General features: G+C 34.9%; 2 protein-coding genes across 10 annotated transcripts; both read right to left on the bottom strand.

Moving 5' to 3' along the window:
- Window positions 1-345: 345 nt before the first annotated feature.
- LOC100113609 (protein TIS11) lies at window positions 346-7,250 on the bottom strand. Of its 2 annotated transcripts, none has more exons than XM_001598983.6 (2): window positions 6,645-7,250; window positions 346-2,515 (listed from the first exon to the last, which is right to left on the bottom strand). In XM_001598983.6, exons 1-2 carry the CDS (start codon window positions 6,696-6,698, stop codon window positions 1,409-1,411), a joined length of 1,161 nt encoding a protein of 386 aa, XP_001599033.2. In that variant the 5' UTR covers window positions 6,699-7,250; the 3' UTR covers window positions 346-1,408. The 2 variants fall into 2 exon arrangements, with proteins under 2 accessions (XP_001599033.2, XP_031785858.1); XM_031929998.2 differs by lacking the exon at window positions 6,645-7,250 and adding an exon at window positions 5,461-5,740.
- Window positions 7,251-11,312: 4,062 nt separating this feature from the next.
- Window positions 11,313-24,262, bottom strand: LOC116417320 (pheromone-processing carboxypeptidase KEX1). 8 transcript variants are annotated; one of them, XR_004227610.2, is made up of 12 exons: window positions 23,927-24,259; window positions 23,335-23,703; window positions 23,022-23,146; window positions 16,836-16,934; window positions 13,669-14,501; window positions 13,496-13,580; window positions 13,285-13,416; window positions 13,173-13,214; window positions 12,954-13,092; window positions 12,703-12,874; window positions 11,572-12,623; window positions 11,313-11,505 (listed from the first exon to the last, which is right to left on the bottom strand). XR_004227610.2 is itself a non-coding variant. In XM_031930011.1 (12 exons), the coding sequence occupies exons 7-12, from the start codon at window positions 13,398-13,400 to the stop codon at window positions 12,205-12,207; spliced, it is 840 nt and encodes a 279-aa protein (XP_031785871.1). In that variant the 5' UTR covers window positions 13,401-13,416; window positions 13,496-13,580; window positions 13,669-14,501; window positions 16,836-16,934; window positions 23,022-23,146; window positions 23,335-23,703; window positions 23,927-24,262; the 3' UTR covers window positions 11,313-12,204. The 8 variants fall into 8 exon arrangements, 7 of the variants coding, with proteins under 7 accessions (XP_031785871.1, XP_031785872.1, XP_031785874.1 ...); XM_031930011.1 differs by having other exon boundaries at window positions 11,313-12,623; window positions 13,285-13,326; window positions 13,375-13,416; window positions 23,927-24,262; XM_031930012.1 differs by having other exon boundaries at window positions 11,313-12,623; window positions 13,285-13,326; window positions 13,398-13,416; window positions 23,927-24,261.
- Between the last annotated feature and the right edge of the window lie 828 nt (window positions 24,263-25,090).

The raw sequence follows: 25,090 nt of genomic DNA on the forward strand, positions 1-25,090 counted from the left end.
TATATAAATTACTAAAAAGCATAAAATGAATATGTTTGCAATTTAAAATATTGTACGTATGGCAGAATATGTATATGAACTATATGAAATAGCAACGTTTTCGAGACTAAAGTAAAAAAAGATATTACTTCATTTTTTACAAGTATTAAGTTAATTGTTTCGTACCAAAAAAGCCGCGCTGTCCAGAATTATAGGTTAATTAGTGTAGAATCAATATTATTAAACGTAATAATAATAATAATAATAATAATAATAATAATAATAATAATAATAATAATAATAATAATAATAATAATAATAATAATAATAATAATAATAATGATAATAATAATAAACATAATAAAATAATCATACAAAATATATAGTAATAATATTATCAATAATAATGATGAACATGAGCTAGTCTACAACATTTGCTTTCTACTATAAATTAAACAAAAACATTTTTCTCTTCTGAGGAAAAGTATATATATAATATATACAAAAGCATTTGATTTCTATTCCTTTCCTTTATATTTCTTTCTTTCTTAGTAAGCTGTTACGTGCGACACGGTGGTATAAACAAATTAATCGTTATTACAAAAACGTAAGTATTTGTACTTGCATCAGCCCATCAGATTGATTATCCAAAACTGGTTTACTTTTCAGGTCCGTTGAGAAAAGAGAAACTTGCGAATATGGCTGTAGATCTTGGGGTCTTATCGCAATGTTCGTTTAAATGTTCTTCTCTTGCATACGAATTATTAATTTATGTGTACACACATTTTCAGCCTCCTTTGCTAATACATTTTCTCATTCTTCCTTAAACTCGTTAATTAATACGCGTCCATTCATACGCGCGAGCAGGCACGCACATAAAAACGTGCGTGAGATCATCATACATATGTTATTGGAAGACAATTCAATTATAAATAATTGTGATTTTTTTCATAAAAAAAAAAATTTTAAATAAAAAATAACTAAGTAATGCAGCATATAAATAGCAAATTTCATTTTGAACTTGGAAGCCTGAAAAAATCTTGTAGGAGATGAAGCATCTTAAATAATACACGTTAGACTAACAGAGCCAGACTGGAGAAAGCGATTGGAGTCTCGTTTCACTTTCGTGGGACTTTCTCTCTCTCTCTCTCTCTCTCTCTCTCTCTCTCACTCACTCACTTACTCATTCACTCTCTTGCTCACTTTCATGCGTTCACGCTCTCTTTCTTTTCCCCTCCATGAACAAAAAGCAGCTAGTCTATCTATAGCGTCATTTTCATTTACTTTCGCTTTCGTCGACTGGCACTGGAAGTCTCCAAAAGCGATGCTGGTTAAATATGTAAAACGGTATAAAAGTAAAAGTCTATAATAATCCTTAAGCGCAAGCTAGCGTTAATGAATCTCGGAAGCGGGCTAAAAGAACAAAAATTTAGATCTTGAGATTTTTCAAATCGACGAGCGTACTGCTTATTCTATTGAATACCGGAAGGCGCGATTCAACATTTGGAGATAGAGGCGAAGGTGTTCTTGGCGAAATTTCTTCAAGTATATTCTGAGGACTTGGGCTCTGTCTTGTACTACTGCTACTGCTGCTACTACTACTGTTATTATTGTTCAGTAAATTGAAGTCCTGTCCAAAACTAAAAAGAGTAGTGGCTCCTGATGACGGTACAGTCTCATCACTAAAGAAGCTGGCCATTGAGTTTGTAGGCGATTGGCTGAGACTTGAAGAGGGTGAAACTGAATCGGCAGTGCTGCCGAGTGAAAAAGTCGGCGATAGATTCAGCGGTTTTGGCCTACTACAAATTGCGTGCAAATTATGTTGATGCTGAGCTATACCGAGCGAGTTACTCCTGTGCAGTGTCTGATGTGAAGGGTAAATGGGTGCTGTTGGATTGGCAAAGTTCAGTGAGTTTGTACGCACAAGTTGATTACTGTTGTTAGCAGATGTTGCGATAACCGCCGCGGAAAGTTGTGAAGTGTTTGTCAACTGCTCGAGTAAACTAACGTTGACACTGAGGGCAGCTGTGGTCCCCGGTTGTAGCAGTGGACTTAAATTGACAATATTTGTTGGGTTTTGTTGTTGCTGATGATGGAGATTATGCTGCTGTTGTTCATGCAGCTGGGCACTCACCTTAAGATTATGAATTCGCGCCTCTTCAAAGTTATGAACAAAGTGGCAACGAGGTCCATAAGGACAGAAGCCGATCTTATGGAAAGTGCGACACAGTTCAGTCTTATATTTGGGATGTCGCGCCAAGTTACGTAACTCATTATAGCCATGAGCAAATTGACATTTATCTCCATATTTACAACTACCTGATTCCTCAAAGGGTCGACACAACTCAGTTTTATAGCGAGACGTAGGTTCACTAACGGTACGGTCGAGTTTGCGGTGTTGCTCAATCAGATTGACTAAACTTGTATAACTGCGTCTAAGAGGTGTATGTCCGGTACTAGGCATGCTGGTGACACTCTGGCAGATTGGATGGTCTAATAATCCGACACTCTCCTTTGGCTTTGTAACGTTAACGCTCTGCAACATAAAAAAATAGAAATTTTACGTTAGGTCACATAACTTAAAGTAAGCAACAGAAAATCATTTATCAAAATTTTAAAAAAGCTGCGAATGCAAATAAGTTTAAAGGTCGTGTGTAAATGTTCACAAGGTCTTTCCTGAACTTGCTTCATTAATTTAGTGAGATCCGGGAATGATCGAATCCGGGCTTTCACGAATATCTTGTGTATGTATATACGTAAGCCACTGTAGTGAAGCCGTGAAAGTACCCGGAACACGTTGTTAACCATGGTACTGCTGTATCTTTATTAACAACAGTAACTTACAAATGTTTTTTGAAATGAAAAATTCTGGTGATTTCTTGAAATTCAACTTGAAATAGAATACTTTACAGCAAATATTAAAATTTAAAACTGCACTATTTTGCACTATTAGATTTAATCCTTTTATATTATTTATTTCTCAAATAAATAATCATAAGGTTAAAAACATTATTTTTTATAATTTTACTGCATATTTAACAATTCAATGTGCTATTATGGGGCAGGCACTATAAGAAAACTCGATCTAAAATCAGAAGCTTGATTTGGCCAAAAGTTACGTAGAATTGAATATATGAAAAATGTATAAACAGATTAAGTTTAGGTTGTAACTTTATTCTAATATTGCGAATATTAAAACTGAAATATTATTTATATAAAATATAATAAAATATAACTTGTAAAAGTTGAGATTTTTTATTTTTCTTTACTGCCGAACTCTTACCGATAGCACTACACGTGGCTCATCCCGGTATGAGATTAGAATTGGAAAATTGTGGGTCGTAGGTTTGGTTTCAAGTTTTTTGCTTAAAGAAAAGTATAGAATAAATATTATCATCAGAAAAAATTCTCTCTGACCGGAGACTTGGAACCCACGCCCCCACAAGGCCAAACAAGTACGGTTGTGCGCCTTAGCCGACTGAGACACTCAGACTTTCTTCCGCACAAGCTCTCCAAGCTTCGCCATATGTTTAAATTATTCAGTTTATTTATAAATACTAATAATTTTGTATTTTGCATCCAACAAACTAATTGATTTATTGATAGTTTCATGGAATATATTTCTCACCCAAAAAAATACACAAGCTATTGCGACTTTTTAGAGATTCAAAATATTTAGTTTTTTTACCTTTTACTTAGCCCGTTTTTGCCTGCATAAATGCATAAATGGCGATTTCAAATAGGCGCTTTTCTACTAGAGTTATAGTGTTTTTTGCTCCAATAAGGTGTCAATCACCCCCCCCCCCCTAAATTAAAATAAAATAGACATAAAAAAAATGTCGTCAGTGATGCATATATAGGGAATTCTACGAGACAAAATATAATTTTGTAACTTCAAGAACGGTGAAAAAAATGTTGGGAAACGCGTCCGTACCACTTATTATCTAATTGTACATGTTTGAAACAATGCAAAACTACGTTTCAGCAATAAAAAAGTGCCTTGTGAGACTGTTTTCTCAGCAACTGAATTTCGTCGAAAACTAGACGGATCTCATTAAGAAGTCTCGATTTGGTCAAAAGTTACCTACAATTAAAAATGTGAAAAAATCACAAATAAAGACACAACTTTCTTGACTCAAATTCTAAAAATTCCGAAATTTTCATGATTTTCAACATTAATAGAATAAATAAGCAAAAATGCAAATGAATAAATAACATTATCAAGTTAAAGTCTCATTCACATTAAATTTTTTATAATAACTACAGGCTAGATATCTTTCTTTTATATAGCATTATTTATGTGTAAATATGAGTTTTTCATTACATAGGTACTCAAAGTATCCTCACAAAAATAATATGCAGGAATCTATGCATAAGTTTCTGCAGTATTTTATGCACAGATTTTTGCACAAAACTAGAATCGTCTCCTCTTAATTTCGAGAAAATTCTGTAAAGCAAAAAATATTTCAGAGTTTATTAAATTATTTTTTACCTTAAATAAATTTCTGAAAATTAAATTAAGACGGTCCAAATTTTGTTCAGAGATCCGTGCAGAGATCTCTGCACATTATTTTCATAAGAATAATACTCTAGATGATAATAATTAAAAATAGAGCAGCACTGACCTAAGAAATTTTCACCAAAAACAAAGGATGCTGTATTATGCACAGATGTTTTCCAAATCGCTCGCGTTACTATAAGTCTACTGAGTATTATATTATTGGAATGGTTTATTTACTTAGTATTTACTTATATAGGGATATTTCTTGTAGAATTCGATTAATTAAGTTATCGGTAATGACTCACAAATTCTACCATTAGTTATGCTGCGAGGTATCGAAAGTGAGGCAAAAAAGTGAAAAGAGAAAATCTAACGCGCTACTGCGTAACCGTACAGTCGGTAATTTTCCATTGGTGATTTAACTTATCACACTCTTGTGGCAAGACGAATCTCTCTCTCTCTCTCTCTCTCTCTCTCTCTCTCTCTCTCTCTCTCTCTGGTTTTTTGTTAAAATATCTACATTATTCTATATGGGTACGTAGATAGAAAGAATGATTATAAATTGTCGATATTGTATGAATAATATCCCTTTCTGTAGCAGTTCAGAAAACAAAAAATCAGCAGAATCATCGAAAAAAACCGAAGGCATGCAGTGCGTACAGAAGCTTTTAGAGATCAGGCAGTAACGGCAACAAGAAAACCACGTGCTGTATATCTTAGAAAAAATATTTTCAAGTAAACGACTACCTATGCAGGAAATTGTTTTATGTATACATATGTTTCCTGTAAGTGTGCGTAAATGCTTGAACCTGAGTATGTGCATGTGAGTGGGTACGTATGTCGTAATTTGTTTGTTTATATCTATACATTTTTTTTTTATATTGTAGTGTATTGTTTGTCGTTTAAAATATGTTAATCCTGAATAATCTCAATTAAGTAAAGATTCAAACTTTTAATAATAATGTATATTTTTTACATACTTAGATAATTAAGAGACGTATGATATTTTCGAGAATATTATTACACTTATCAAAAGAGAAAGCAGGATATACTTTTTTTAGTTAATTTTTAGAAAACGGTAATATGTATTACTATATTACAACCTAAATTTTTTTCAAACAATTAATTATTATAGTTGAAACCAAACAATGCTTTGCTGCAACTTTAGTAGTTATTGAAATGCGTAATGTGAAAAGAACGTAACAAGAATATTTGCGCGCGTAGACATTTGGCAACGCTGTCAGTCGGCAGCAACACTCCAGCAACCCGACACGCCTCGTGGCTTTCAAGAGCGAGAAACATGTATGAATTCCCTACGCCAATTTTGTAAACGTTTTTCCATAGATTGAAAACCTTCACTTTTACTTACGGAAATTGCTTAATTGATCGTCGAGTCACATTTTTCAAATTTTAGTTTGTGCTGCATTTGAAAGAAATTGATGTAATAAAAGTAATTACCACGTTTCAATATTTTTGTGTAAAATAAAGTATGAAAACTAACATTTTGCAGTCCTTTCGCAATCCTTTTTTAATTCATAAATTAATTATTTAATAACTGTTATTCCATTGTAATAAATATGAAAATTCATTGATAATGATCATCTAGCTAATAAGCAATGTGCGTATATATTCTAGTATAAATTTAATCACGTTCAAAAGTTTAGCGGACGCGTACCTATAAATATATGTATCGCAGAGCAAAAACGAGAAAAAAAAGTATGAGATAGGCTTTGTGTTTAATTTAATATTATTTAATAATCAAATAAATCCTGACGTCTCACGGTTGAGCACGTGTGTAATATTGCTGGTACACAGTTAGCAACCGGCCATATTAAGGATGTATTTTATAATCTTAATAAATTTAGTTTAATTAACTAGAAGTATTTTTCGTATTAACGACTTACAAACACGGTTCAACAAGTAACGTTATTAAAACTATGCATTTCGTCGAATATGAAAAAATGCAGGCGTTAATTTAGTCGAAATGGTCCAGCCGAAAAGAAAACTGTTTGCATTGGATGTAATTGTTTTTTATAACGCCATACTCTATGAGATAGCAAAACCATTTTGTGTAGATTCAAAAACTTTTTTCATCCTGAAAAACTTGCATCCATCGCGTGTATGTTGGATTGCGTAAACAAAAAAATGATTGTTTAATGCTCACCTTGAATAACTCGCCACACTCGAAAATTGGACTGCTCACGATTACTGTTGACATTTTTCTGTCTGCTTTTTAACAAAGAACGTTAAGTATTGTTGATCTAGTCTTGATTTAAATATTCTACTGGTTTATCAAAGCACTTAAAGCCAAACACTTGTTGATTTCATTCAAACATTGACCGATTCCATTGAAAATAAAACATAAATTTTCCTCGAAAAATATTTTCTGTCCAAAACAGTTAACACATCATAACTTTCACACAAGGTTTATTTTTTCTACTGCTGTGCTTGAATGTGTTATTGTTACTTTTATCTTTCAAAAAGTTATAGTATCATCACAAGCCCATGTATATGTATAAAAATGAATGATAGTGGTTAATAGAGCAAACGCACTGCTCTAAGAGCACTCCGTTTTCTAGCGTGTAGCTAGCGAAATAAAGTTAAAGCGTCTCATGAAACGACCGAGGACTGACTAAAGAGCTTGGTTACTTGCAGAGAAGATTGCTACAGTCTACAAACGAAAGGGAGAGAGAGTAAGAGGGAGAAGGAGAGCAAGAGAGAGAGAGAGAGAGAGAGAGAGAGAGAGAGAGAGAGAGAGAGAGAGAGAGAGAGAGAAGTTGTGTTCTCTTAGTCGCACCCGCATAGTAACCTGCTAAGCTGTCTTTCTTGCAAAAGGCGGCGTCAGTGTCCTAACCAATCCTTCGAGTGCTCCCCCACTTCACCCACGCTAGCTGCCCCCACTAAAGATATTTGTAGTGTTCTGGTCCCAGGTTTAATGATCATACCTAACCTTTCTTGACTATCTTTCTCTTGTTCGGAGTAGCGTCTTCGTCCGTTTAAATTTCAATGGCGTCGGCGTTGTTGATACTTTTTTCTTTATTCGTTACTCCTACTCAAAAACATGGAAAAATGATGAGAGGTCTACTTTTCTTCTCGCTTTAGTTCTGTTTATTTATTTAACACGCAAAACACGAAAACAGTGCAACATTATTCTGGTCATTAAAAAAAATAATAAAAAACTGTAGGTTTACTCAGTACTCCCTTTAGTGATCGTTTCTATAATATGAAATATATTTTTTCGTTATGTCCGTGTTGCAAAAGTAAAATTTGAAGGTACCTGAAAAATGTAATATACTTTAAAAGTTTTGTCTTAAACTATGCGTCCCTGCTTATGTATGTATTTGTGTGTGTGTGTGTGTGTGTGCGTGTGGTGTGTTTCTATTAGATCGTGAATAAATATTTTTCAATCTGAACAGAACAAAAGATATACATTTTTATATACATTTAGAGTAGTGAAGGCCAACACTTGTTATACAAAATGATATTATTTTATTTCAAACGTTTTTCGTAATAAATTTTGTTTATTAAAAAAATTAATTTTTTGCGTTTTTAAAATGTTTGAAATGTTTAATAAATGCTCACTCTTTATATTTGATAAAAACTGATTATGTTATGCTACAGTAATTGTATGTATGTGTGAGTGTGGGAATGCAGCCCTTTTGTGTTCCAACCTAAAGATAACATTTTTATAACTCATATTTAAACGTTAAAAATAAGTCAATAAAAATATTTTGATCCTTCATTATTAAAATTTCTAAATTTCAGTTATATAATAATTCATAGAGTACAGAAGCATATTACGTGCGTCAATTTACGAATAAGTAACTAATAGTAATCTTCGTTAAGTACTAAAAGTGATAGCTTTTCCTTTTTTTATTAAAACACGTGAAACAATGAAACCAAACATCGTGTCTATAGTTACAATGGCAATGCATAGTAATGCCTTCACACACATACACAACACAAATGCGATGCTAGTTTATCTATTGGTCGTATGAAAGATATGCAGAGACCAAGTTTTTTCTCTAGCGCGCTTACGTGCATGTTGATTCCATGCTGGTTTTCCATTTAGCTTATCTTTTCCCCCACCTTTTACTCTCTTCTTCTAGCGTTCCTGTCTCAGCGAGTCAGTTGTTTGTTGCTCATAACCGCGGAAAGAGAAGAGCTGGCAACACTGCACTGTGGGGGGAGCAGCCGAACGCACTAGCGTCTTATATCTATACTACTATACACACTGTAAACTACAGTCAAATAAAACCGATCTGTACAAACAAAGATCTCTCTCGCCTCTCATTCTGCATGCACACATACGCGCGCTCACACCCATATATATATATATATATATATATATATATATACGCACTCGCACACGGACGCAAACACACACACGCACATACACATACCTACATATATATATATATATATATATATATATATATATATATACGCACTCGCACACGGACGCAAACACACACACGCACATACACATACCTACATATATATATATATATATATATATATATAGGTGTGTATGTGCGTGTGTGTGTGTGTTTGCGTCCGTGTGTGAGTGCGTATATGTGGATACCAATCAAACGGTACACATAAATACCCTGTACAGATATTTTCTACGCAAACATTCCATATACTTGTTTTTCTATTATTTTACTACACTGCAAAACTCTACATAATCACATAACCTATTGTTGCAACAATGGTATAGCATTGTATATTCTGAAGAAATTTCATAGATTATTAGTCTATTTACAATATTTTATGACTTTGTTTAAATCTTTTACGATTACAAAGACATTTAAATGTATAAGGACATAACTGTCGAGATAAGTATAGCTTATCATGAAAAATTTTCGAAATTAAAAACAGAGCCAATGAAAATATAAGTATTCAATTTTCTCTAGTAGGTTAAGAAAATATTTTTCAAAAAATACAGTGCTCGTTGCCAAGGTCATGCCTATTGCTTTGGTTTTAACGTTAAATATTTTCAAATCTTAATTCATACAAATTTAAAATACTTAGTATATAATATAAAACAAAAACAATATAAACAAACGCTGTTTTACACACGCGCGCCTGCACACTGTGTATGTGCGTGTGTGTGTGTGTATGCGGGCGTTTGTTTATAACGTTTTTGTTTTATATTATATACTAAGTATTTTAAATTTGCACGAATTAAGATTTGAAAATATTCAAATCTTGCGTGCGTATGCGTAGTGTACACGTGTTTATGTGCGTATATATATGTATATATTTATACACCAGTAATAAATTTTGAACTTAATTAAACGCATTCTACCTATACTTTTGATGAGACCTCACACACACACATTGAAAATTGGATATACCCTGGCAGAAATTGAAACTAGCAAAACAAGTTAAATGACAAAATAAGAAAACCTAAGAATTATAACACATCATCGGATAAATTTCTTAATTTTTCTTGGTGGTTTTTATTTTTTTTTATTATTTTGTATTAAGATTTCACAATTCTTTGTAAATATTTTTCTAAATTAATTAATAGTTGATATTATAACTTGTCTAGAATTCCCGTGAAAAAATTTACTTTGGGCGACGATCCAGTACGGCAAGTCTATATTCCGATGTCGGTGCAGTAGGGCTAAAACTAACGAGCCAAGGTCGGGTAGAAGTTATTCTAAAAAAAATCTTACCCTTGGGTGGATTTGAACCTTCAATTTTTAGGTCCCGCAAAATCTCTAGATAGCTCGGCGCTACGGTTGCATTGGAAAATTTTCTTATTGTTCTTATATAGTAATTTAAACTCCTGGTACTTTCCTAACATCAGTCCGGTGTCGTGTCAGTATTTGTCATTTTTATCACTTTTTGAAAATTGTGCATCATCTGAGTTTGAAAGTGTCACGTTCTCCAAAAGAGATAAAAAAATTGAGGACAAAATTTTTAATTGAATCTAATAATTTTTTTATAAATAAACTGAAAAATATAAATAAATGTTAAGAAAAACTAAGAAATATTAAGAAAAAACGACAAAGTTTAAAATGAATTCAATAAAACTAAGAAAATCTTTTAACAAGATTATAACAATGGACTGAGAACAATAAAAGAAGAATAAAGCTTCAAATTAATTGAGAAACACTAAGTAAATTTAATGGCAAGTAAAAGTTTGGCGCCCCCCCCCCCCCGCCCCGCCGCCCGATAACATGATGTCGGCCGAATGACGGCACTGAGACTGCACGGAATGGGCCACGCGTAACGTCTAGGTGTACTACTCCGGGACACGAAAATGACGGCATTGTGCTGAGCACAATGACAGCACGTGGTGCAAGCATCGTGCCGGCACTTAAATCCCCACCCAGATAACAGCGTGCTCTGAAAATGCTGAAAACGTGCCGGCACGAAATGGGCACGCATGACGGTCCACTTGCATCCGCACATGAAAGACATATGACGAGCATATGACCGAGCATTTTGCTTGCTTCCGTGGTGGATCTGTCCAGCACGGGTGCCGATAAAATGCGAGCATAATGCCGTTCGTATGCAGGCATTTTGCGCGCATGTTCCCGATTTCGTGGACGCGTATTTTTCGCACGGCACGGCATGCTCCTCGTATGCAGGCATATGCAGGGGTTCGTGCGGGCATAATGCGAGCACTTTTCCGGAAAATCCGGAAATGCGTGCTCGCATTTACTGGAGGCCGAGCCTCGCAAATAAATGATCGAGACAGATGAGGATTGTAGGTAATTAATATGTATGATTTATTAAAACATTAATATAAATAAATAAATACAATTGAAACAATAAAACTATAGCGCAGTACAAATATAAAAATATAACAATGATATCGAATAAAATATACATAACAATTTTTGAGCTTTGATCAATCTAATATAATGATAACAAGAATAATAATAATATTAATTAATAAACGAACAATATTAAATAATAATAAAGCAGTTGAAAATTGGACGACTCCTGGAGGCGAGGAGAACAATCGGCACACTTCCTTGTTATTATTGTTGACTTTGCTGCTGCCGCTGCAAATAAATATAAAACAGATTTAAATTTGTAATTGAATAAATTATAAACGCTAGATAATATACTTATGTATAAAGATAATCCTAATTTTGACGCATATTCCTGGCTGCGCTTCTGATGGTGCTTAAATTTAAAAATAAAAATAATGATTAATATTTTTGGGTGAGAGGGGCCCCGACCACCGCCCCTCTCCGTGAAGCTCGACCACAGCATCAGCTCCTCCGACGCTCCCTGATCTTTTTTGATTTAAAAATATACAAAAATAATAAAGCACTAAATAAATAAATAAATAAATAGAGATATAGAAATATTAACAATATCTATACATCTTTGAAAAGTAAAAGATCAGAGAGCGTTCAAAAATTCACATGTGCACTAATACAATAATTAATAATTAGAATAATATGAAAGGCAACCATGTGTATTTTTATAGACCTGAAAACAAATTAATTAATAGAACAAAAACATAGTAAAGCGAAAGAAGAAGAAATGAGCAACAGTATTTATGAAAGTAATTAGAAACCGGAAGACCTCCACCACGCGAAAACCCCACTGATGCTCCCTGACATTTCCATTAGAAAATAAACTCAAATAATGAACAACTGAAAAAACTAAAACATCAGAGAGCATAATAGTGAAATAATAAAGAGAAAGAAGAAGAAGCACAAGAAAAGAAAGAAGTAAAATTTGAAAAGAAATTAGAAATTATTAAAAATTTCCGAGGCATCGGAGGCGTAGTCACGCTTTGTGTGGTCATCATCGTTGTCGTCGCCTTGGTCGCTGATCTCGCCGTCGGTGATCCCAGCATCATCATCGTCCACCTCGCTCTCTGTGCCGCTCTCGTCGTCTGTCCCGCTCTTGCTCTCGGTATCCTGCTCCTCGTCGTTGTCGTCCTCGCTGCCGGCGCTTTGCTCTCCGTCTTGCTCCTCATCTAGGTCCGATGCCAAGACAACGCGCGGACGATGTATCGGCGGCGGTGGTTCAATAGGATTATCCGCAGGTCGCTTCATTTTGCGCCGAAAAGCTTCCTTGGCACTTTTCAAGGCTTTCATCATAGCCACTTTGAAATCAGTAGGCTCGGGTGCTCGCAAGGTCGTCTTGTCCGCTGGCATCGAATCTGCAAAACATTTGAAAAATGAAACATTTTTAAGATAATGCAAAGAATGAAATTTATAAAATACAGATATGTTGCGTACCTTTACAAGCATTTGCAAAGCGTGTGTCCTTTAAGGCCATTGTACCTTCAGCTTTGGAAGTACTCCAGGTGACGTTGCGGAAAATATCTTGGTCGATGACGATGCATTCCCTGAAGTATATGGCCGCTGAATCAGTGAAATTCGCGCCACCTTGGCTGCTTAGATACTCCACCTTAATATATTCAATGACTTGATTAAAATTATTATATTATTAATGTGTGTTAAGGTTAATAAATAATTTTGATACTTACGAGAGTGTTGTAGTCCTCCTCACTGGCATAGTTAAACGCCAGAATATCCGCTGACGTTTTAAAGGGCAGGAAGGAAGGACAAGGTACGGCCTTTCTGTTCTGCTTTTTGGCGATGCCCTTCAGCGTTCTGTCTATGGATCTGGAAAACGAATGGTTATATAATATTTGTATTATTTTTCAACTAAAATACATATCAAAAATAAAAAATATTTTACATACGTGTCTAATTGTTCCACTCGAGCTAGACTTTCTTTCACCAATCTGATAATTAAAAATTGAAATAAGATATAACTTTAAATGTCAATAACAATATTCATTTGGTAATACGTACTTCATATCCTTCTCCAAAGTGACCATTCTCGCGTTCGTGGCTCTATAAATGAAGTACACAATAAAAAAATGATGAATAAAGAATACGTACGTTATGTTGCCGTCGATTTTAACCATTCTTCGGTTAAGTGAACTGTAAAATTCGAGTTTGAGGTATTCAATATTGTTTCATTGTAAAAAAAAAGAAAATAAATAATTGAATTATTACTCACTCTAATCTATCCAAAATTTTCGACAGATCGACTGTTATCGGCGCTGACGGTGTTACGTTTCTACGTGGTTCAGTTGAAGTGCATGCTATTAAATTTATAAAAGTTAAAGTATAATTAAAATTAATATTAACAATTAAAGAATATTATTATTATAACATTGAAAATGTTCTTACGTTGAAGCTGTGTCGATTGCTGCACGTTTGTTTCTTTTCTTGGCTTTTTTTGCGTTGAATGCTGCGGTTGCTGAAAGGATGATTGTGATGCGTGTAATTGTGAGTTTATGTGTGAGTTTGATCGTTCTTTGCCTGATTATGGTAAGGATAATTGTGATGCGTGTACTTGTGAGTTTACGTGTGAGTTTGAGTGTTGCTTGTACGGTTCTTGTAAGGGTGATTGCGATGCGTGTAATTGTGAGTTTCGTTGTGAGTTTGAGTGTTGCTTGTTCTGTTCTTGTGAGGATAATTGTGATGCGTGTACTTGTGAGTTTACGTGTGAGTTTGAGTGTTGCTTGTACGGTTATTGTAAGGGTGATTGCGATGCGTGTAATTGTGAGTTTAGCTGTGAGTTCGAGTGTTGCTTGTTCTGTTCTTGTGAGGATAATTGTGATGCGTGGTCTTGTGAGTTTACGTGTGAGTTTGAGTGTTTCTCGTATGGATCATGTGAGGATGACTGTGATGCGTGTAATTGTGAGTTTTGCTGTGAGTTTGAGTCTTGTTTGTGTAATTGTTGTGAGGCTGAACGTCGTGGGTATAACTGTGGCGAGTTTGAGTGTGGTCTGTCCGATGGCTGTGACTTTGAAGGTTGCTTCTTTGATGGTCCTTTCGGCCGCTCTTTGTCCACCTCCTTACTCTTCTTCTTCTTCTTCTTCTTTTTGTCATGCGCGGATGACGTGGATGGCTGAGCGAGTGCGGGTGCCGAGAAACTGTGCGTATCGGAAGGCATCATACCGCACATTTTATTTAATGCCGAGTCTACAGACGACGCTCCGGGATTTTTCTTCATTTTGCTTTTGGAAATAATAAAAATTATAACAATAATGATAATAGTAGTATAGTAATAATAATAATAATAAGAATAATCGGAACAGCAACAACGATTATTACAAGAACGAATTAATCGACTGGACAATGAGTGGACAAAATTTTAACGACTACAAAAAAGTCAGAATACCGATCCATCCTTCGAGCGTCTACAGGCCAATATGGCATTCTAAAACATTTGTCCGAGACTTGATCGAGTGTGATAACTTTTGCCTCTGTGCTCATCATAGAGCAAAGAAAAACACCCAGTAAGGAAGAATCGCAGGGTCGATTAAAAAAAATTTCGACTTTGGCAAAACTTTTGACGACAAGATAGCAGCATCCATCGTGTTTAATAATATTTTGAATAACACAGATGGATGCGTCTCTGAGACAAATGGTACTATCCGGGTGAAGAATCGACAAGTGAATGGCCCCGGTGACAACTTTTCTGTATTGAATGTAATTCGTAAAGCCGTCGATTGGCGGTGTAGGACCTCTCGCATGCTGACCAACGAATTTCAAAGCATTTGGATCAATGTATTTGGAAGATGCTGTCTTGCAGTTTTCGGCCCTTCTGTTTGCAATCTGTTGCAAATGCTGGTTCGGCTTTCTACATAATTTTCGGCAATAGCTCATATTGCTTTCGTAAGGAAAAGCTGAAAATGAATCTAAAGGTCCGAAAGCCCTGACATCATCAGCAAGGTGCAAAAGAGCGTGACAATTGAACGATAGAAATTCAACGCCGTATACATCGGGAGCTGTTTCGACGAAGATCTTTATGCATTTTTCAGCGAAAGCGACAGACTCTAAATGAACGTCAGGATTAGTCAAAATTCTCATAGACGCGTGAAGTAGAAGCAAGTGCTGGTAAACAGCGGGGTTAACCAAACCATTCAAAATAACAGGAGCAGTATAAAGAAGCAACTGCCGTTGTTCGGTGGCCTTAAATTTCCCATGCTTCTCAATATTCGTCGGCTTACGAGCAAAATCTTGCGGGCAGTATTTTTTCACTTGCTCCAGACGATCATTGAGGACTCGTATAGCAGCTGGGTCGGAGATTTTGACTGACTCGACGAACCTGCCGTCTATCACACCGGCAAAAATTTTGTCCATTACACCCAGACATACAAGGTGCATGTAATCAAACACCGTAGACTTGACCAAGTCGACAAAAGGATTCAAATCAGCTAGAGGACAATCTATTCCTACACTATGATGATCCACGTCCAATTTCGACATATATTCCTCTTTCGTACGAGGCATATGATTACTCCCAAAATAAGCCATAACGCCTGGGCGTATGTTTTTGCCTCGAACCCAACACCTAGAGCAAGGAGCCTTGGAACCGTGACTACGATGGCCCAACGAAAATGAACGAGCTGGAGCATCACCGATAAAGCATCTCAAGGCAACATGGTAACTCTCGTCCATGAAGTCGAAACCGTTTCGAAGAACCTCCAGTAAATCTAGAATAAACGGCCGAAAAAAATCTAACGCGCTCGATGGCTTCGCTGTACCTTTGAATATTCCAACTATTTCTGGAAAGCTATTTGGAAAATTCGCTATTCGAATTTGAATTAGCCATAAGACAATTTTACCTACTTTATCGAGGGAAGCTCCGTCTGTGTTAAAATCTACTTCGATATGATTACTTCGCATATGCGGTGGAGTCGAAGAAACGATTTTCAGTAAAGCCTGCTTTACACCTAGATGAAGATACTCTCCTCCAGCAACTTGGTCCGGAGACACACTCACGTTCGGAGTGTTCAAAACAGTTCTCGGATCTATATGCATGCTGGAGAAACACCCGTGACTTTTTAACAATCGCAAAACAGCTTTTATCTGAGTGTGCGTCAGATTCTCCTCGGCAAAAAGGATACCCAACTTTTCTTCGAAATCCTCAACGCTCTCGAAACGATCTGATTCAACTGAATCGCACTCACTCGCAGCGTTCTCGCAAGCACTTGCATTAACTATAACGGATGAAGAAGCAGCAGCTAACATTTGTTCCTCATTCGCACCAGATTCGCTCGAATCGGAGACATAAGAAATGTCAGGAGATGGGCAATCGATAGGAAGACGTGCGATTGCTTCAACATTCGAAGAATTATTCGAAAAACTTGGAAGAGAACGTTCTTCGGAAGCTCTTTTCAGAATTCTTTGAACGCGAGCCCTATGTTGAGGCACGCAATCCCTTAAAGCTTTCCTCGAACGGAATGTTCGAACCCTATACATCGCGATATTCAAATAACGTCCGATACAATACTACTTATTACAATTACTACTATTACTAATAGAAACTAATAATACATTCGTACGTCCCAGTGAAGATACCGTGAAAACTTGATTTTCCAGCAGAACGTAGTCGTGTACAGAAGACGTGAAGAATGTAGTTGGCAGATAAGATTCTGGAACCGCTGCATAAACATACGTAAACATGCATTAAAATATGTACATGGCAGAAAAGGATAGCATTACGTTATATGTGATTAGAAGAAAAAAAATCGTTATGTAAAAAGAATAATAAATTAATATCTGCAAGAAAATTTAGAATGTCAGTGAGTATCATTCATTTGATTCTACAAGAAAATTGAAAGAGCCCTTTCTTGCTTGAAATAACAAATATTACCTATTGCTACCTTCAAAATAATATTTGTAAATAGATTATTAAAATCATTTAGAACAAAAAGTCCCTGAAGCATTTTTGTTCCCAAGTCACTGGATTTTGAAAAAAATTACTCTATACCAATCACATGTTTATACCATCATCTTTCTCTATCTCAAGATCTATTGACTTTAGAAGAAAAATACTTGAGGGACTTTTTATTCTAAATCATTGAAATAATCTATTCGAAAATTTAAAATGATTCTAGACCTCAAATTAAAAAAGTTCAAAATGGCTGCCAATTGCCGATGAATGAAGTTTTTCAAAAAATGACATTTTCAATAATTCTAAGACTACTTATAGGTTGATATTGTTATTCTAAACAAAAAAGACCTCTTTCAATTTTGCTCTACATTGAATAGATTTAGAGATAAGTTCACTTTTTGTATCTCAGTTATAGTCATTAGCGTAGAGTCACTTTTATCTAAATACGAGTATGGATCTCTAGGCAAAGACTAAAAAATAACAGAGTTAATCGAATATACAGGGTGACCCAATTTAAACGGGCACCGCTCATAACTCGTCAGGGACAGCCACAATCGAAAAAAATGGTAGAGACCAAAGTTGTAGGATATCGAAGGGGCAACCCGATGGTGACCTTGGATTTGACCTTGAACGCGTTTTTCAAGGTCATTTGAAGGTCAACTTTGGATTTTTAAATAGGAACCGCATTCTTTTATTGCGGGAATGGAAAGAGCGGTAAATTTTACGTTCAGAATGGTATGTTCGGTTGCGGCACTGAAGGTCATCTCAATGTCCTGCAGCCAGAATGAAACCCCGCCTACGTAATTCCTCTAGCAACGCCAAATTAAAAAAAAGTGGTAGAGACCAAAGTTGTTGTATAGGGGGGGGGGGGGAGAATTGTGACCTCGAATTTGAGCCAGTCCTACAAGGTCATTTCAGGGTCAAATTATTTTTTTTCAAACATCACCCACTTTTTCGACTCCGGATCCTGAAAGCGTGTAAAATGTTGCACTTTAAACGAAGTAGTAAATTTAAAATAGAAGAAAAGATTTTAATCATTTAGCGTACCATTTCCTGCGTTTTGTCATCATTATAAAACTTGATGTCCAGGACCCACGACGAGGACGTAGCAGGGTGGATTTTCAGGTCCCATTTTGATCCGGCCGATGAAGGCAAGACGTGAAGACACCGGCCGATTAAGGCAAGAATCATAGCCCGGCCGATGAAGGCAAGACGTGAAGACACCGGTCGATTAAGGCAAGAATCATAGCCCGGCCGATGAAGGCAAGACGTGAAGACACCGGCAGATGAAGGCAAGACCATGAAAAAATCACTTTATAAATAGAGTTTAAGCTTTACCTAATTAAGTGTTCAAAAATCCCTCCATGATGTCTAATACATAGTTGAATTCTTCGCTCAAAGCTTCCAACAGTCGACAGAAGCACATGCCTTGGTATGCCTCTGCAAGTATTAATGATTCTTTGCATTTGATTTAAAAAATCTTGAACATCTAAACTTCTATGCGCAGGTGCACCATCATGTTGAAGCCACATACGCATTCTGGTTTGTATATTAACATCTTCTAACAGATTTGGTAATTCATTTGTCAGAAAATGGAGGTATCTATCTCTGTTAACATTACCGTCAAAAAAGTAAGGCCCAATTAGATAGCCATTAACAATACCACACCATACTACAAGACTCCATTGATGTTGGTGATCGACTGCACGGGTCCAATGAGGATTTTCAATGGACCAATAGTGGGAATTGTGTCGGTTTAGTTGACCTGTATTATGGAAAGTGGCTTCATCGGAAAACATGACGTACCTGAAAAAATGTGGATCGTTTTGCAATCTTTCCTGTGCCCATTGGCAAAATCGTAACCTTCTTTCAAAATCACGTTCTGTTAGCTCTTGGGTCAAAGTAATATGATATGGATGGTAACGATGGAGTCTTGTTATTCTTCTCACTGTTTCTCTCGGGATGCCAGATCGTACTTCTATTTGTCGAATTGAAATATGAGGATCTAAATAAATCATAGCAAGCACCACCAATACTCGTGGATCATTTCGCTCGATAGTCATTACTCTATGACGTTGTCGTGATCTTTGAGGTCCTCGCCTCTCTCGCTGTTCAATTCTCTGGATCGTACTTCGAGATGGATGATGATTTCTGTTTGGGAAACGCCTCCGATATAATTGTGCTGCTGCATTATAATTTCTTCGACACTCTCCCAAAATCAATAAAATATCAACAATTTCGCTTCGACTATAGTCCGGCATATTTACTTAGATTATAAATATTACAAAAATAAAAAAAATGACTCAAATCACATATTTTCAATTATTAAATTAGTATTTGAAGTCGATAAATATCTAAATAAATTTAAAAATTCTACTGCATTACTAGAACTTAGACTGTTTTCTGCAAAAAATAATAAATAAAAAACTACTTAAACAATTATTTAATTGCAAATAGTAATTATTAATTTTTTATTATAAAATAATTTATTGATTAGGAAGCTTTTATGAAATAGATAATAAATAAATATTTTGTAATTCCAAAAGTGTTAAAAGTAAATTTTAATAGATAACTTATAAAATAGTTAACATTGTATTTTAGTAAAAGATTTATTTTAACTTATTAAATTTTATGAAGTGAAATCAAACTTATACATACATTTAAAATATGGGTAATTAATCGGAATATTTAGCTCTTAAACAATATTTTCTAGAATAATCGCTATGACTTGAAATTATATCAAACATTTTTTAATTTTAAGTAAATTGATTCTTCAAGAAATACCTTCATTACGTATTGCAGAACTTTTTTTATACAAGACATTAATACAAAAATTTTAATAGAAAATGTATATTCGTATTATTTTTAATATTAAATGAAATGATGTAAAAAGTACAATCTTCATTTGTTAACAATAATAAATATTCTGTTACGTTAGATAAAAATTTTTTTACATTAACATAACTTTAGATGCAATATTTTATATTAATATGTATGTTATTAATTAATTATTATCGTGTTAAATACAATATTTTACAGCTTACATATTGTACAAGTTTAAATAATGAACATACATTTTTTAGTGTTGTTGGTTGTTTATTATTACTTATCTAATAGAAAAGTGCAAAAAATTTAAGTACCTACCAATTTCTGCTGCAAAAATATTTCTAATAGAATTAAAATATTTATACAGTGGAATTATCACTAAATAATTATATTAACTGTTACCAGTAATTGTATGTATAATCTGTTTGACGACATGGTATGTATTACAAACTTTATAATTCTGCTTATACATATGTATTTTCAACATGCGTGTTTACATGTATGTGTGTATAGCATATGTATACAAACATACGTATGTATGTATATCTATGTATACTTAAAACAATAATAATTTATGAATAAATTAAATGGAAAAACAACAACGTTATTTAAAAAAACATAATGCAATTTATTTCTGATTCAAATAATAAATGTTTGTAAAATAAATATAAAAACTTTTTTACTTTATACTTCGATGTTTTACTTTTTCTTTTTCTGTATCGATGGCTTTTTATTGTAAAATTCTATTCATATTTTGGCATTACGGTTTATCAATTTATGATTTTTTAAAAATAAAACATTTAATATTTTTTTTACGTTTTTATCAAACTTTGACGTTTTTCTACAATACTTCGATGTTTTACTTAATCTTTTTCTGTATCGATGATTGGCTTGTTAATAAAAATTTTCGTTAATATTTTTGGCGGAAGGCCGAGTGTGAGACTCTTTCGACAATTTTCGGAGGCTATTTTTATTTTTGCAAATCGAAAGTTCGGGCGGCAGGTACGGTGCGGGGCCGGGGCGCCTGCTTGAAAATCATTCGTGAGTTAAGCGTCGTAGAGGAAGGTTCGACGGAGTCGCGGTGGCAAGACTGAGCGCGGGACTTATTTTAAAAGGCTTATTTCGGGAGCCATTTTTATTTTTCGCACATCAGGAGTTCGGGTAGGTAGGTGGCGACCACCTAGAGGAGTCATTCGCAAGTTAACCGTCGGAAGGGATCATTCGGGGAATAGCGAGACTTATGTTTGGACGCTAGCGAGGGCTCATTTGCGTCTTGGCCGCTGGACAGAGAACATCTAAGAAGGGATTTCATCTCGGATACAAAGTAAAAGTAAAGTTTGAAAAAAAATAATTTGACCTTGAAATGACCTTGTAGGACTGGCTCAAATTCAAGGTCACAATTCTCCCCCCCCCCCCCCCTATACAACAACTTTGGTCTCTACCACTTTTTTTTAATTTGGCGTTGCTAGAGGAATTACGTAGGCGGGGTTTCATTCTGGCTGCAGGACATTGAGATGACCTTCAGTGCCGCAACCGAACATACCATTCTGAACGTAAAATTTACCGCTCATTCCATTCCCGCAATAAAAGAATGCGGTTCCTATTTAAAAATCCAAAGTTGACCTTCAAATAACCTTGAAAAACGCGTTCAAGATCAAATCCAAGGTCACCATCGGGTTGTCCCCTCGATATCCTACAACTTTGGTCTCTACCAATTTTTTTAATTTGGCGTCGCTAGAGGAATTACGTAGGCGGGGTTTCATTCTGGCTGCATGACCTTGCGATGACCTTCAGTGCCGCAACCGAACATACCATTCTAAACGTAAAATTTACCGCTCTTTCCATTCCCGCAATAAAAGAATGGGGTTCCTATTTAAAAATCCAAAGTTGACCTTCAAATGACCTTGAAAAACGCGTTCAAGGTCAAATCCAAGGTCACCATCGGGTTGCCCCTTCGATATCCTACAACTTTGGTCTCTACCATTTTTTCGATTGTGGCTGTCCCTGACGAGTTATGAGCGGTGCCCGTTTAAATTGGGTCACCCTGTATATGATTTATCTTGTTGTACATGATTTATCTAATATATGTTCAGAATTGAAACACAATGGTTTATCAAAATCAAGAAACCCGGGTGCTGCCTTTCTGGTAAACATGTATTCAAGATGCATTGAAATAAAATGTGGCACGGTAATAAGTTGTGTAATTACATTTGAAAACTGTGTACAAAATTTGATATCTCTATTTCAAAAATTAATGACTTTTTACTGACATCATGTCTGCCCAGAGATCATTATTGTCAATAGAAAGTCAATGATTACTAAAATAGAGATGTGTAAATTTGCATACATGTTTTAAAAGCAATTTTACAACTAATTACCATGATACATTTTATTTTAATGCAATCTACATATATGCTTACCTGAAAAACCACACCCGGCTTTTTTCTTTTTGACAATAAATTGAAACATGATATATCATATGAAGTCTTATATCAACTTTTGAACTGTACAATGTAATAAAATGTTATAAAGAAAGTCTCAGATGTTAAGATATCTTGTATAACACTATATCTTACAATTCCTTGTCGAAAAGGCAAAAGCCGGGTGTGGCTATTCAGGTAAGAATATACATAGAATTCATTGAAATAAAATGTGGCACGGTAATAAGTTGTGTAATTACATTTAAAAACTGTCTACAAAATTTGACATCTCTATTTAAAAACCAATCACTTTGTATTGGCAATATGTCTCTCCAGAGATCATTATTGTCCAAAAACCATCTATTATTATTAAAATAAATATTTATAATTTTCTACTGATACTTTAACAGTACTTTGAAAAGTAATTACTGTGACACATTTTATTTAAATGCATTCAGAGCAGATGTTTATCTGACAAGCTACACCCGGGTTCGACCTATCAGACTTAGACTTTGAAAATGTTTTATCATTAAAAATCTCTTACTAGCTGGGACTTTGATAAAGAGAAGTTACTTGATTTTAGTAAATAAATAAACATCCTAGCTTACTTTTTGCTATTCCAACTATATTGGTGAGTACGGTGAGCTGAACCTGTCGAAGTACCTCAGAAGCAAGCTGCAATTCTTATCTTCCGCTGAGTGGCTGTTGTTGTCTGTGTTTTTTTTTCAGCTAACTATAAACACAATTTTATATTAGAAAAAGTATTTGGAAGACGGTTGAGAAGAATAAATAGGAAATGTTTATAGGAAATCATTGAGTGAATTAGGAAATGTTGCAGGGACAGGTTTAAAATGAATAAAGAATTATACAATTAAATATTAAATTAATAATTAAACAGAAATTAGGATTTATCCTGCTTACCTTTATATAATATTCTAGGAACCGCAGGTGCTGTGGTGTGGTAGATGGTCCAGACGATGGTGTGGTTGACAATATTAGGCTCGAAAATAGAAAGTATAAGAAAGAATGAGTAAAGTCTATATGAACTATTGTTGTAATGAGAAATAATGAAAGAAAAGTAATCAAGTTGCAGGATGGAGTGTATGAAACAGAAAATATATGTATGTGTAAGCTGCCTGACAAACTCAATGTCCATCAGGTGCAGTCGAAGAAGACGAGGCTTCCAGGACCTGTTGAGCAGCCCCTCTCTAGCTGGAGATGGACGCAAGCGAGGGTCGACGATCAACAGCTTCCTCAGGAAATGCGGCAAGATTCTTCGACTATCCGGGTCTGATAAAAAAAAGCAAATGAATGTACCAAAATTTTGTTGCTGAACTAATAATTATTGAAAGAATGGTACATGTAGCCATAATGACTGTAAAATATTTGCACAAAAGTTGCATTAATAAGGCATTGACAAAGAAATCGTCTCCGCGAACGATTTTTCTAACCTCACTTTTACCGCACGACAATTACTTGATTAATAAATAACAAAATTATAGCTCTAACTTACCTAATTGAGTTGATTAAGCAATAACACAAGTGATTATCCAAGTTTGCAGAAACAATTGTTGATATTCAACGATTATTCAGCGAACGAAGTTTTTTGCTGTTAACGAGGGAAATCATCAAAGCAAAAAGTAATATACTTTGTTGCGTTTCCCGCTTAATTAACTATAGTACAATGACAGAGACAACGGAAAATCACATATATAGTGCACGTATCGCGCGGCGCGAATTCAAACGTACTATTCAAACTTTTGAAAACGATTACAATTAAATTATTTAATTATTAGGTAGTTGTATTGACACATGCAAAGAAAACAATAGCTTTGTGCATAATAAATAATAACGTTGATATAAATAAATAAATAAAAATCGAAATGTATGCAGTGCATTAATGCGATATATAATAATGAATATACGTATTCACATACGTGGTAAACAATTAATGCATAAGCAAATAAATTTGCATTAAGTTTTAGATAAACAAATAATAATGTGAATCGTTTACTTTCATAATAACTATTATGCGTATATAATGCAATGGGTAGATCGCATATATATATATATATATATATATATATATATATATATATATATATATATATATAAAATTTATCGAGTTGCATTATTGTTAGGAGTGTATATATATGTACAAAAATACATATAAACACAGATATTTGTAGTTGCATTGCAAACAATGTTTTTTTATACTATTTTAATGGCCCAAATTAACCTGTAAAATCATTGAAAATGGAACATTTAAAAATTTGGCACATGTGCCGAGGATGTGTTACATTAATCAAATTTTAATTGTGAAAATAGTAATTTTTAAACTGATGTACGTCTGAGCAATCATCTATCATAGGGTACAACTCGTAATTAAATCATTTTGATAGTACACAGCGCCCTGAAGCTGTTTTTTCCATAGACAATTATCGGTCTCGGGACTTAGCCGAATTTTAAAAGATGCGCACGCGTGTCGTCCAAATGCCCCGTATATGATGCACCTGTACCGCACGCATATTGCGTCGGCACAGTGCTAGCATAGCGCCAAAATCGTGGAGCACGCGTGCTTGCCAGGTACCTCCGCAATTGCTCGGCATATGCTCAGCATGTGCTCGGTTTCTGTGACGGCGGTCGTGCGCGGCACGAGCAGCATGCGTGCTGCGGA

Source organism: Nasonia vitripennis (genome assembly GCF_009193385.2).
Source record: "Nasonia vitripennis strain AsymCx chromosome 4 unlocalized genomic scaffold, Nvit_psr_1.1 chr4_random0007, whole genome shotgun sequence".
Taxonomy (NCBI): domain Eukaryota; kingdom Metazoa; phylum Arthropoda; class Insecta; order Hymenoptera; family Pteromalidae; genus Nasonia; species Nasonia vitripennis.

What these genes read in the sequence shown, in the direction of transcription:
- LOC116417320 (XM_031930010.2), bottom strand. Translation starts at nt 13,400, where the DNA reads ATGGTTAAAATCGACGGCAACATAACGTACGTATTCTTTATTCATCAT. An exon ending in CGAGTGGAACAATTAGACAC is followed by an intron (nt 13,093 to 13,172) that starts GTATGTAAAATA and finishes TTCGTTTTCCAG; the next exon opens with ATCCATAGACAGAACGCTGA. An exon ending in AGGAGGACTACAACACTCTC is followed by an intron (nt 12,875 to 12,953) that starts GTAAGTATCAAA and finishes GAATATATTAAG; the next exon opens with GTGGAGTATCTAAGCAGCCA.
- LOC100113609 (XM_001598983.6), bottom strand. Translation starts at nt 6,698, where the DNA reads ATGTCAACAGTAATCGTGAGCAGTCCAATTTTCGAGTGTGGCGAGTTA. An exon ending in AGTGTGGCGAGTTATTCAAG is followed by an intron (nt 2,516 to 6,644) that starts GTGAGCATTAAA and finishes TTTATGTTGCAG; the next exon opens with AGCGTTAACGTTACAAAGCC.